The following is a 14,080-nucleotide window of genomic DNA, read 5'->3' on the forward strand; positions in this document are numbered from 1 at the left end:
CACATTCGTTATTTTTCAGAAGCTGTAATAAATTCAGGTGGGATAACAACTATGAAAATCGTATAAATGGGGCCAGAGCGTGGAGGATTAACCCACACCAGCTCAGTTTACCAGCGTTTCATGCTGCTACAAATAAAAAATGATACGAAATCCATATTACATGTGATATAAAATAGTATCAAACTAATGTAAGTTATGAACATAGGATCTTTTAGGGAAAGATCATGCAGTCATTCTTTTCTAAAAATAATTTTGTTGATATTGGTGGTTGTTTGCCTTATGATGATGATCGACTGGAGGTCACACTGTATACTGTAGTTTACCCACCTTTTTATTTACCACCACATCAGTGAGTGGGATCTTACCTTAAAGGCGACGGGTAGCGTTTTGTTGCACCGCCAGTGGGAGGGCAGGACCGAGCAGAGAAAATTGGGGCTGTCGGTCCGCACCAGCTCGGCCGGGTGGTCGGCGATGATCTCGGCCATGCTGCGGTTTTCGTGGGGACGCAGTCTTGGCACCGCCGCCGCTGCGTCCGGCTGACCGGCTGGAGAGCTCACATCGTTCATCTTCCCCGGGACCGGCTGGAGGCTACTGGACGGCGGACTGAACCTCCGACTGGCGCTGGGATCTACGGGAATTCGCATCACAACAGCCTGGATTATCAAAAAAGGCACCAAATGGCTCTCCAACTCCTCTCCCTCTCTCTCTTTCTCTCTCTCTCTCTCAGGGCGAAACTCCGAGTGTGCGCCGCTGCTTGCTGAACCTCAGCGCGTCTGCCAACGGAAAATGGGACTTGGTGAGCGCACTCAGCGTTTCAAAACCCTCTCCACTACAAACTTTAGTGGGCGCCTTCAAACGACATAAAATATACTTCTCCGGCTAGAAAAACACCCCTTGAAAGCTTGATGATGTTGTTTAATGACACGGTCTTTTCAAACTTCTCGGGGGAAGCGTCCATGCACCATCACGCAGGCGTAGTCGTTCATGTGTGGATATAAATAACTTCAAATAAATGTCCAAGCGCGTAATAGCCTATACAATTATAAAAAAAGACGTCTAAAATGGAACAGTCGACCCAGATGCTCAAAAAGTTTTTGTCTCTCTCCTTCAGTGAAAACTCAAAGCGCTGCTCCAGGTGCGTCATTGAAGTCTTTGTGCCAAACTGAAAAGCTTTCCCAGAGCCCGCAGGCTATGTACACACAAAAAAGTTTTCAAAGTCAGAGGAATAAGCTTTTTTTTTTTAAACAATACTTAAGAGTACTATTTATAGCCGCGCGTCGCCAAATAATTGTTCATATTTTGCCATGAAGCCGCTCGGTCGAACCGCACGTTTTGCATATAGGGTTAAAAAAGGTTGATGAAGTGGAAAAAAAGAAAATCATCGCCGGTGAGATGAAGGAGGCGGAAAAACGAGAGCCGTTTTTGTAGCCGTAAATGTGGTTAGTGTTTGGAGGCCGGGGTTTCCCGTGCTCAGGCTTTTTGTGGTTTATATAGCTCAAGCGCCCAGCAATTATTGCGCTGATGCGACTCCAACACGTGGTGTCTGGAGTCAGATCCATTCCCTCCACCATAATCTATCACGCCTATAGACGGCCGGACAGGTCTATATCTAATGTCTGCACCCACATAAAACACACAGGGGCTACGCTTCAGGCATGCATCTTTTCTGCTGTTATTCAGTAAACAGTTTAACATACCGACATGTTACCATTCCCCTGGACGATCCATGCACTCCTGACTTTGGAAGTGATCATTTTGAGTCAGTAACACGAATCAGTCCATCAGCCGTGTAGTATTACCACTATCTGACAATATGCGGTTCAGAAGATCGAGAGATCAAGAGAGCCGAGCTGAGGTAAGAACAGAAGTTGCTCTCTATACGGTAAGAGTGAATGAGTCACCGGAGAGCCGGGACTCAGGTAGAGGTGCAGGAGTAGAGTTTCACTCGGTCGCAGGGGAGAGCTGTTGTGCAGGTATCCAGGTACTCAGCTCCGCACAAATGTTATTTTATGGTGATTCACCCGTGTGGCCGTTTGCTGTAAACCTGTTGCGCCTTTTATGTAAAATCAAATTTGACACTTTGATTTTCCACTTACACCACCTATTATGAAAATTAAATAATATAAAAAAAAATGTAGTTGAGGATAATGTATCAAACGGAGCGCCTCATGGCACCGTTTGGAGCCTTTTGACAATGCGTAATTACGCACAACTTACACATGGAATCATCCTTACTTAAACTTATTGCCTATTCATATGTATCTCTCAAAACGAATAATGCAAAATATTTTATTCACAGCATATAAGTTGACATATGAGTTTTTCCACGGGCCAAAGTAAGACAAAAAACAAAACAAAGAAAAATAAAACTTGCACATACATGAAAATATCACTTTGCTTTTTTGCTGGGAAAAAAAAAAAAAAAAAAAAAATCAACAACAAATTGCATCCCTACATAATTACAGTTTCCCATTTGGAGTGAACATTAAACACTAAAATGAGACCTTCTAATCAAATAAATAAATACATGTGCTATACTCTGATATTCAAAGCTGAAATGTTCCATGTTTTAGTATAGGAATCGATGTGCAGAGGTTCAGATGGTGTGTGAGTGAGCAGGCCTGTTTGCCTGCCCCTCATGTGTCTACTGTAGAGGGCATCCTCTACCCTCTCTGAGCTCCTTCAGACTCCATATCTCAAACAGCTCTCGCTACTCATCACAGCTCAGTCTGCTCACCCCCCCCCCCCCCCCCCCCCACCACCCCCTGCCCCCCCCCCCCCAAACCCACTCCACCCTCCGCCCTGATTACCCATCAGTCTCCCAATGAGTCTTGGAGTGCCACATCACACAACAGCAGTGTGACACCACAACATGTGCAACGCCACTCTGTGTTCCCTTTCCACTGCTCCCAAACACGCTTTATTGCACTGTCTTTATGACAAAGGCCTTTGATACTCTGGGCTTATTTCAAAATGAAAGAGACTACTAGGAGGCACAGCTGTCAGGTTATTTGTATCCTTTCAGGTTTTTGCAGCTTGTTTTGATGCTGTTAAGTTGGATATAGCTTTATACATTTCACGTTAAGATTCATGTATTAAGACAAAAAAGGTTTATATGCAGTACCACAGCCTAAGTACTTGAATAACTTGAAATAACTTGACTTCTTGTGTTTCATATGAGTATGTATGTGTGTGCGTGTGCGTGTGTGTGTGTTGCGTCAAATCGTGTTTATGTGTGTGCGCATGTGCACGCGCGTACACATATGTGTGCGTGTGTGGTGGCTGTGTGTGTGAGGATGTGGGAGGGATATATATAAAGTCTGAAAGCACTGACACGCATCTGGCACCTCGTCATGTGGACGGGAGGAAAAAAAAAAGAGTGATTGAGTTACACTTCCCCTCAGTGTGCCCCAAACGGCAGAAATATGGTTCACATTGTCCAACATTCTCAAAGATCAGCTAACAATTTATGGATGGATAAATGTGAATAGTAGTAATTAAATCTGTAATAGTGATAAACATGGCCTTGCAGGAACCGTGGAGCCAGTTATTCCAACAGAGTTAAGTTTCAGCTCCGATAATATCAGTTCTTCACCACTGAATACATTTGGAGTAATGTGGAAAACATCCTAAACGTTGCAGTGGAATTTCATTTTGGAACTGTTTATATGTATGGTTTAGAGATGACAGAAATATCAACACGCAAGTCAATTTCATATCATCAATTTGATCAACGTTAATACATTTATTGTGTGCTGATTTGATTGAAGTTTGCACTGGAATTTCATTTTGGTTATGAGTAAAAGAAATATCAACGCGTGCATCAGTTTCACATCCCCAGTTTGATCAAGCCGATCAGATTCGATGCATATTCATTGTATGCTGATACTCACATTTTTAGGGCCAACTAATCAGCTTTAAATGTAGATATGCTGCTCTCTGTTATCGTCCCATAAGAGGCAGCGGCAGTCAGAGCCCCCTTTTCTTCCCAGCCCTCTGCAGGCCCCTGCCGCCCCCTCCACCCCGGTGTAGTCGTGACTTAAGCTCTGACAAGCTCAACTCATCAAAGAGTGTTTGTCCCATCTGACTCCGCTTTGCCTCTCCGCTGTACATCCAGCATCTGTCTTCCAGCTCCCTACAGGATACGGCCCGCATTCATACTGCAAGACCCGCTGTCTGGCTCTCTGTCATTCAGAGGTAGGGTGACCTCTGTTCAAGTTTAAACTCTGCTGTTTGATGTCCCGGAGATGTGAGGGAGACAGCGGAGAGGGGCGTTAATGTGCCAGAATACGCTGTTCAATCAAAAATACCACTTCCCCGCTTCAGTGTCCTGGTTTTAACCCGGCCAGCAATCAACTTTTGATCGAATGTGAATGTTCCAACATTCATACACAGAATGGTGTATTTTAGTACTGGACGTATCAGATATTTGACTTACAACTTATCACACTTAATATTAAACAGACTTAATATTGCAGAGTAATGAATATAGCATAATGCTGTTCAATCAATGGGACTGCTGCTCGCCTGGTGCACAGCTGGATCGTCTCTCTCAGCTCTGGTATTATTCATCTACTGTGTTACACTGGCTTGGAGTCATTGCACAGTAGGAGAAGTCACTAACAGTGAAGAACCACAGTATACCACATTGAACAGAATGTTCATTTTGTGATTTATGGTAATATTGTATTTCTGCTCCTACTGCCACAGTTTCAATTATTTGTTTCCAATAAAATCAAACTCAGCTGACGCTCGCTGACTAATTCTGCTGTTGAGATATCAAGCATGTAATAAAAGTTTCTGTTCCCGTTCCCAATGGGAATGACTAGGACAGTGAGAACCACTAATATGCACGCACACAAACACACATGCTGTGTATAACCTTGACAGTAAACTAACCAAGCAGAATCTCTCCCTCTTTCTTTCTCTCTCTGCCCTCTTTTTCCAACTGTATGTCTGTCAATCTCTTTACATCTCTCTCTTTCTCTCTCTCTCACACACACACACACACACACACACAGAAAGAGAAAGTAAGCGGAGAGAGGCCCACATGTCCTCACTATTAACAACACCTCATTAGGAAAGATGACAGGACACACAGAGCTCATTGCTGATGGCAAAATGTAGATAAACACACAGTCAGTCCAGCAGTTTAGGCAGGACACACCCATACGGGCACACACAACACACACACATACACACATGCACACACACACACACTTTTACATTCGACTTAAAAGCAACTCCTTCATGTGAATGTAAAATAAAGCAGGGGTGAGCAGCATTACGCTCTCTCCATACCACTCTTCCTCCCTCCTTCTCCTTCTCTCCAGCATATACTCTCATCATTCTAGAGGAAAAGTACAGCCACTTAAGACTCAGGATTAGGGCTCCATTTCACAGTGGTGCATTTTTCAAGACACTTAATTATAGCTTTCTAGAAGAGGGGCTGTGACGAGGCCCAGGCTTTCAGCTCTAACGGGATGTTTCCATGTTTGGCAGGCCACCAGCCAACCGGCTTGCCAACCGACCAATCAGTCAGCCCACCGGCTAGGCGGCTAACCGGCCTGCCAGCCAACCATCCAGTCAACCAGCCAATCACCAAACCAACCAGGAGGGCAGCCTTCCAGCCAGCTAGCTAACCAAAGCTTGCAAACCAGCCTGCCGGACAGACAGACAGACTGATAACCAGCCAACCAGGCGGCCAATTAGTAAAGCAGGCGGCCAGCAGTGCAGAACAGGGAAAAGGAGGATGATGATGATGGCCAGAAACCCAATTCCTCCTTACCTCATCAACACAACCTCGCCGACTCACATCCACGCACTGATCCCAGATCACAGCTAAGCCCATAATGACTGTTTGTCACTGAGCCCGTGACATCACCATGAACTGTTCGGACAAGGAAGGCACGTTCTGTGGTGTGTGTGAGTGTGTGTGGGTCCCTGTGTGAGCATTTAGGTGGTGTATAAAGAAGAAGACGTGTATTAAGAGTTTTGTATTAGGCTAGGCAGATGACCTAAGAGATGGCCAGGGTGACTGTATCAATACACCTTTGGCTTTTTATTTATTCAGTGCTCTCTCTGTGTGCGTGTGCGTGTGTGTGTGTGTGAGGGAGAGAGAGAGAGAGAGGGAGAGAGAGAGAGAGAGAGAGAGTGAGAGAGGCAGGCAGAGAGAGAGAAAAAATTAGAGAGTATATTCTGCGTTCAGTTTGTCTGATATTTCACTCTGTTCTCGAAATGGCAGAGAGCAGCATGGAAAGCCAGGCAGGGAGAGAGATGGAGGGGGTGGCTGCTCACTGCTTGTGGCAGGAGGGGAGGAGGGGGGGAGGGAGAGGGGGGTATAAAGACAATTTCCTCTCTGCTCTTATTGCTCTGACTGTCTGCCGCCTACCGCCTTCATGGAGGTCCCTAATTGAGATCACTTGTACTTAAAAATAGGAACAAAAAAGGAACTTCTGTGGGTTGGGAGATGGAGAGGAGAAAATAAAGCAGTAATATGTGACGAAGGCTGCCATTAAAGAGTCCCAATGATAGATCTGAGCCACTGGGGCAGAGAGCTGAGACTCTTTCTGCGTCTGCCAGGGAGCCTTCAGATGTTGACGTGTCACACACCACCTGCTGTCACAGCGATGTGTGTGTGTGTGTGTGTAAAATTGTGCATGTGTAAGTGACTGTGTTTAAGTGAGCGCGTGTGTGTGTATATGTTTTGTGTGTGTGGGACTCTTTGATGGGATAGGGTGACAGTGCCCGGGGCTGAGTCCAGAAACAAGCCAAAAAGGGGGATTTCAGAGTTTCCACTCTTTTGTGTGTGTGTGTGTGTGGTACGTGTGCAGAAATTGTGTATGTTACAGTTTGTTTTTAATTCATAGCTGCAACAAAATATCGTTACAGTCATCAGGCATATTTGGCCGCTCCATTCTATGCAGCCTTTGTGTCATTAGCTACGCTAGTATTAGTCCTTCACTTTAATTCAGGCTTTCCACCAATCAAATCCTCCCTAGAGCAGCCTTTCCCAGACTCGGTCCCAGAGTATCCCTAAGGCGTACTGGTTTTCCCTTAAAACCATCTATCACTCAATCAGGTCTGATCGTGCTATTAATCAAACAATGAGCCCGCTCCTTGGAGGCTAGTTTGAAGGATTGGCTTGAAGGAAACTCAGCGTATCCAGGAGTGGTACCGCACCGCGGCTGGGAACGGGAACCCTGTAAAGAGCGTTTATCTTGGACGGAGAACCTCTGTAGGTGCTAAAGACAATACAGACACTTGGGCTAGGCCAACATTCCACTTTACACTTTCCCCTTCCTCTGTGTATTTCACTGGTCTACTTCCCCTCTGCAAACTAGCCGGCTAGTTTCAAAATATTTATAGTACATCTGCAAGACATGCTGTTCTCATGTATCCAGGACCGTTTAGCCCCGTATTCATTATGCGAGGTAAAACTAATACCAGATTTATAGGGGGAGATTTCTCTCTGTTCTCCCTGTCCGTGTAGTAGATTGAGGATGATTTATGTGAGGTAGGGAGGCACAGGCGAGATGGATAGAGTGACTACAGAGAGAGGCAAACAGGCAGCGCCCCAGACTAGCGCTCGCAGGGGGGCTATCGGCTATCACTCGCCCGTTTCCACTGCCCCGGTTTCCCCCCAGAAGGTAAGAGAGGACCGAGGTTTGGAGGGACAGAGGCAGGAGACGGGGAGGGAAACGGGAGGAAAGGGAAGGAGGGAGACAGGAGACAAGGATGTATGTATGTATGTATATGCATGGAGGCAGGGTGGAGGAATGTCCAGGTGCACTGGGTCCAAACCAATGTAAGGAACTATAGAAGAGGGCCAAACCGGGGAAAAAAAAGTCTGTCGTGGATGCTCAATTGCACACAGACATAAACATTTAACTATAGACACAGTAAACCCACGCCTGGAAATGTACTGCACGCTAATGGTTTTTCTTGTGTGCAAATGTATTGAATATATCTGTTTAGCTTGGCCACCTTCTCAGAATGGGTGGTGGATGCTAAGAGAATGGCCATTTACTGACAGCAAGCGAGCCCTAAAGATGAAGTTCGCCTGGCACTGCTTCGCTTCCCTGCTCTGTTTCAGGGGGGTAATCTACATCAAAACTGTCAGTCAGTCAGTATGTCCAGCACTCAGAAAACAGCCAATCAGATAAACAGGAAATGAAAATAGCTCTGAACGGTACCGGGCAGGCACCACAAGCAGCCGCAGCACTGGGCGTGCATCGAGCAACAGCGCTCCGCTTCCGAGGGTTTGGATCTCGCTCTCTTTTTCTCTCTCTCACTCTCTCTCCCCTGATCTCTTCCTGATCATCGTCCAGCTCCCTCTCATTCACCGTGGAGCCGCTCCAAACTACCGAGCCTGAACTCTGCAACCTGGAGCCGTACACACTAGATTGAATTCCACACCATTTAAATGTCAAAATGGCCCAGGGAAGCCTTGGCCTGTGTAATTCCGATGACTTGGAGAGGCTTCGACACGGGGCTTTGCGTGTAACATCGGATGCCCCGTGTGCCTCCGGGTGCCCGCCCCGAGTCCCAGGGGAGTGTGCTGAATGAGTTAACGAATGAAGATGACAGCGTCACGGCTGATCCAGTTCACTCAGAGATGGACCTGTGCCTAAAGCCTTAGCCTGTAATTACACCGAGGCTATTAGGCTACTGGTCAGCGATGACTCACACCAAGGTGGGGGTGAAGAGGGGGAAGGGGACGGGTGGATGCAGTTCACTTTCGTAGCTTCCAGCCAGAGATGTGCTCAGACAAATCAATTCCAGTCATCTCTCAAAGAGAAGAAAGGGTTTAATGAAAAAAACATCTTGAATGTTGGGGGAAAACATGATTTCACAGCAGATAAATGGCTATTGTCTGATTATGTGACCTGTGACCTTGTTTTTTCCACACAAGTCAAAACTCTCCGGTTATTCCAGGACAGGGCCTTTTCATGTCGTGTCTGCTCTGCCCCTAGCTGCGATTCAGATGACGCCAACTTTATGGTATTAAAACGAGTCCTGAGCAGAGAGACTCAGTGACTGCTGAGTCCCACGGGGAACATCAATTACATTGTGAAACACTGTCCTTCAAATGTGATCCATTCTGTGGTGTTGCGTTATGGCATAGTTGAGAATCTGAATGTCACACACATAAAAATCCGTCTCTGGCAACAGGGCTGTTGGGATGTGGTCTCGGGCTGACAATTAAATTGTCCGCTTGGAATACGCTGTCACTGTGGAAGCATGAGATTTATAGTGAATAATTTCTCTAGAATTGATAATGTTAAATGTATAAACTGGATTTTATGGCGTCATAGATCATTGTGATAGATTCTGGCATCCCAGAGGGACAGAAAACTGTCCCCAGTAGTTGCAGAACTCATTTACAGACCATAAAACAATTAAACAAGCTCTAAACAATACAACCTCCTCTCCTTAGACTTTTGTAAAAAGAGTATGCTGTACCACAATATAAGTGTTGTTTTAGCGCTATTGTATAAATAGTGGATACATAGATAATTTCTGAAAAAAGAGGCAAGAATCGGACTTCTCACAAACCACAAAGTATTATCAAATTCCAATTCAAAGGTAATTTGAATTGGTGATTGCTTCTTTCAGTCTAACAAAGCAACCTCTGCCTTGAAACAGCTATAGAAGTATGTTTACATACTGAGGGCTTTTTTTTTTTTTAAATTTTTTATCAGTAATCACCTCACACTGTGAGCCTTTATGACAGGCCCTTAGGGTGTGCTTCTGCTTCTCTCTCTCTCTCTTGTTTATTAATGTGTGTGTGTGTGTGTGTGTCTATAGTAGGCAATGTGCATATGTGTGCATATGTATGTGACGTGGGTGTGTATGTATGTGTGTAGCAGTAAAGGGGCTGGCTCAGAGACTCTGGTTAACCAGACTATAATTTGGAGGCCCAGTGAAGACTCCCAGCAGCCTCTCACTGTTTGTTTACCAGAGAGACCGACTCTACTGTTTCTGCTGCTTTTGCAGGGTCCGGGAGGGAAGGGCCACAGTCTGTGTGTATCTGTCTGTCTGTGTGTGTGTGCATGTGTGTGTAGGTGTGATGATGTGTGCAATAGACCATTCATGTGAGAGTGATATATTGTAAAATAGGTGAAGCCAATGCCGTCTGTGGGTTTGTGTGGGAGCCTTGAAGTGTTTTTGTTCAGTGTAGCCGCATTCGTTCTGAATTTCTTGAGTCCTAACTAATCCTCATCCGGCGCTTTTGGGTATTACAGACAGTGATGCTGGGGTAATATTAGGGTAATGTTAAGGCCATTTGGACTATCAAATTTCGTTAAAGTAACATATTTTGTATGTCACACTGCTTTTTTGGCACTCACAGCAGGAAAGGAATTAAGTGTTCCCAATTAAGCTAAAGAACAGCGACATCCCTCATTCCCTGTTATTTTTCTCATACATCTTTAAGCTACAGTACAGTAATTCAAGGCAGCAATATACATACATCCCCCTTGTTTCCTGAAATGGTAGCTTTGTCATGAATAAGAAAACAAAAAGAGCTCAACTTCACACACAAAAAAACCTCTTGCGTTAAAAAATGTTTGTCAGCAAAAAATGACTGCTATTTTTGTTTGTGCCGAGAGTAATTCTCCCGAGACTAAACTGCACGCTTTCTGTCCCAATTGGGCTTTTTTTTCCTTCTTCCACTCCCAAGCAGGAATAAAAAGAAAACAATACAATTCAAAAGACCAGAGCTCCTAGCCTGTCATTTAGCTGTAACTCTGAATTGTCTTTGCTCTCTGTGAGCTGTTTTCTTTCACACACACAGAGAATTGTTGCAGCATCCTAAAATTCCATGACGAGAGAGGAAGAGAGAGAAAGACTGAGGAGGAGAGGAGCTTTCAGAATATCACTCTAATAAAATATTCCTGCTCCTCTGGGATCTCCTTTGCTCATTCAGCATCGGGAGAAGTTAGTGGAAAAGGCCTGTTATTGGTCTTGGCCCAAAAAGAGCGAGAGACAGAGAGAAAGAGTGAGAGAGAGGGGAAAGAGAGAGACCTATTTCCTTTGGGGAAAGACAAAAAATAAAGTTGGAGGAGAACAGAGCAACAGTTATTGATGGAAAAACTTTTAACAGAAAATACAAAATGAACTACAGACTACTGTAAGAGGGCAGCTTCCTGGGTGAGTGACAGGATTCAACTAGAGATCGAAAGCCTGTTCCACTGAAGATCAGGCAATATACTGCAGACTTTGATCACACAGGGCTGCTTGTTACAGCAATAGGATGCGATTGAAAGAGAGTATAAATTGGAACGGATCAAAAATTAACATAAAAGTGCCAGCTACAAGGTTTTACAAGATGCCTGACTCATAGGAAAGAGCAAGGAAACTACCTGAAATCTGATTTCCATTTTTTTTTTTTTTTGCAGTTTTTGGACATTGCTGTACCAGCAGAAATCGTTTGAAAGTTTGTTTTTTAGCACAGAGAGTACAGAGATTTTTCAAACTTCTGGAAATCTGCAGCAAGTTGCCAATGTATCGAAGTTGTGAGACGGATAACTTAATCTCTGAGCTTTTCAGTTCTTAGTCCCACTGATCTGCATGTTTGTTTGCAGGTCCCTTTGTTTCCTTTGTCGGTAATGGAGCAGGGGGCGAGGAATCCCCATCTCTCTCTCTCTCTCTGTGTGTGTGTGTTTCTCTCTCTCTCTCACACACACACACACACACACTCTCTCTCTCTGGAGGCCACTTTACAAATGAGAGCTGCCATTGCTGGCTTCCCTCTCCTCCCCAGAGACTTGTCACTATCAGCTACACACCCCATTGTAGAGTTCAAAGACCAGCATCCTGCTACACACACCTACACACACTCTCCTTCTAGCCCCTTTGTGTCTCTGGGGCATATTTAATTTCACTGTGTGTGCGCATGTGAACACTCTCCTGCCTATTTAAGTGTGTGTACGGCTGTATGTGTGTGTGTGTGTGTGTGTGTGTGTGTGTGTGCGCGCGCGTGTGTGCCACAGGTGGTAAGGTGCTGGTGACTCTGGCCTGATTATTGCGGTGACCAAAGCAGCGCCGCCTCCCCTCCCATTTGTCATCACCCTTTTCCTGAAAGCGTGGGTGGGAGGGGAAGGATGGAGGGAGGACAGGAGGAGAAGGGGATGGAGGAAGGGAAGAAGGGAGAAGAGGAGGGCATGATGGTAAATGGCCACCCCCGCAGTGCCAGATGGGAGGTGGTTTGGTTTGAAAGAGACGGTCTCTTGTGTTGCTCTTATGCTATGCCTCACGAGCGCAAGCCGATCCTTCCCTTTGTATCGTATCTCTTTCTCCGTTTCACTCCCATTTTTTCTGTCTTGCTGTCAAATTCTCTCTCTATCTGTTTCCCTCTCTCTTTCTCTTTCTCCTTCTCATACACACACACACACACACACACACAGTCTTTCCCTTTCCTGCCGATGGTCGGAGTCGACAGATCACCATAAAAGGCTTGCGTGGGCGTCGCCGGGTGGGTGGGCACTCTGATTTTCAGGTGTGCATTTGATCTGTTGTGTTCACACCTCACTGCTGGCAGGGGGCCCAATGTGTGGGCAGGTAATTTGAGCAAATTAGGAGATGGGGCCTGTGTGCTATTAATGACACTCCATACCCTCTACTGTACGTCCACCTATTGTTCCTTTCTCCGCACACACCTTTCTTTTCTTCCGCTCTGCGTCCCCCCAATCCCATCTGCGCCTCCCTCCCAACACCCACCCTCGGCCCCTCTGAATGCATAGTGTATGGAATGCACATGCATACACACACACACAAGTGTAGACACACACACACACACACACACGGTGCGCATGGGAAGGGGGCGGCAGGAGGGGGGATTGGTTCCAGGTGCCAGTTTGAGTGAGAGCATTAATCAACCAGACAGATCTTCCTGTCACAGACACCTTGAGCCCCCCCATCTCTCTCACACACAGATACACACATACACACACACACACACACACACACACACACACACTGCTGTACATGTACACACCTATCTGACATACACTTTACAGTACTGTGCTTACATAGTGGTCGCTACAGAACACCCTGACCATTACTCTGTGACACTGGCACATACCAAAATGTCATTTAGAAAAACAAAAACACAATTTCTCTTTCAGTTTTCCATTTTTTTTTTATCAATGTTCTGAGTGATAAATGATTATGACTTGTGAGAAAGTGAGCGTTGAGATGCGCGTCTGAAGACACGTAGTAACAGGGTGTACTTATCCGCTCTGACAGTCCCAGTGATCTGCTGCCAAGCTATTGATCATAGTCAGAGCTCAGCGTAACTCTTTGATGCTCCTTCGCCCCGTCATTTCACCTTCTCCCTCTAAAAGCCCAATCCAGGGTATTAACATTGTCGGAGAAGCAGCATCAGTCGCAACTGAATCAGAATTTTGCATCATGACAGGAACCGAAAGTTGAAAAAAACCCTATCGTTCAATGTTTACACACTGGGTGTCTATGTGAGACTATATGTAGATCATCTAAATTGCTTAAGAAAATATGGATTGTGGCTCTAACACATCCAAGGCGTACTGCTCTTTTCGTGACCTGTTGGTAAGTAGGCTTATATACTGTATTTGGGAGTTCTGCCTCAGTCAGAGGGGATCCCGCATTCCGTTAAGATTAAACTAACAAGGGGAAAAACCTGCCCTTTCTCCAGCGTGGGGCAGAACAGGTAAGGCCTTGTGTAGGTGCTGCGGCTGCACTCTCACTCACATCGTTACAGGCCGAACCCAAACATCCAGGAGGCTCGACACTCCATATTTCCCCCCCTTATAGAAATACGGACCGTGGAAGCGAAGCCGCCTCTCGCCCTCTCACAGAGAAGCGAGAAGGTAACGGTGAACAATACTGTTCTGGCCTCCTGGGGCTTCAGTCTGCTGTATCGGCTCGGTCCAAAGCCTCAATATTTTCATCTTCTGTCTTAAATAACTCTAAAATATAATCCCGCTGAATGCTTAAATGGAGGAGAAACAATATAAAGTGTCTAAGACAGAGTGGCAGAGTGAAAGGAGTATGCGATTCTGAGTTATAATACTGGTGTTCTGTTTCATTAGGGTGA

General features: G+C 45.6%; 1 protein-coding gene across 3 annotated transcripts in view; it reads right to left on the reverse strand.

The window, feature by feature from the left end:
* The window catches only part of runx2b (RUNX family transcription factor 2b), a 39,289-nt gene that overhangs the window by 20,086 nt on the left and 5,123 nt on the right, over nucleotides 1-14,080 (reverse strand). Inside the window, exons 1-2 of one of the 3 annotated variants that reach the window (XM_071522238.1) lie at nucleotides 1,698-1,867; nucleotides 366-628 (exon numbers count right to left, since the gene is read on the reverse strand). In XM_071522238.1, the coding sequence (XP_071378339.1) occupies nucleotides 366-566 (201 nt within the window). In that variant the 5' untranslated portion in view covers nucleotides 567-628; nucleotides 1,698-1,867. Of the gene's footprint in view, nucleotides 1-365; nucleotides 1,289-1,697; nucleotides 1,868-14,080 lie in introns of those variants that run through there. The other 2 variants (XM_071522237.1, XM_071522239.1) reach the window with 2 other exon arrangements.

The sequence above is a fragment of the Centroberyx affinis genome, unplaced genomic scaffold (genome assembly GCF_046629955.1).
Source record: "Centroberyx affinis isolate AG114_WGS23_722 - 3 ecotype Tasmania unplaced genomic scaffold, CSIRO-AGI_Caff_v1 ptg000969l_1, whole genome shotgun sequence".
NCBI classification, from domain to species: Eukaryota; Metazoa; Chordata; class Actinopteri; order Beryciformes; family Berycidae; genus Centroberyx; species Centroberyx affinis.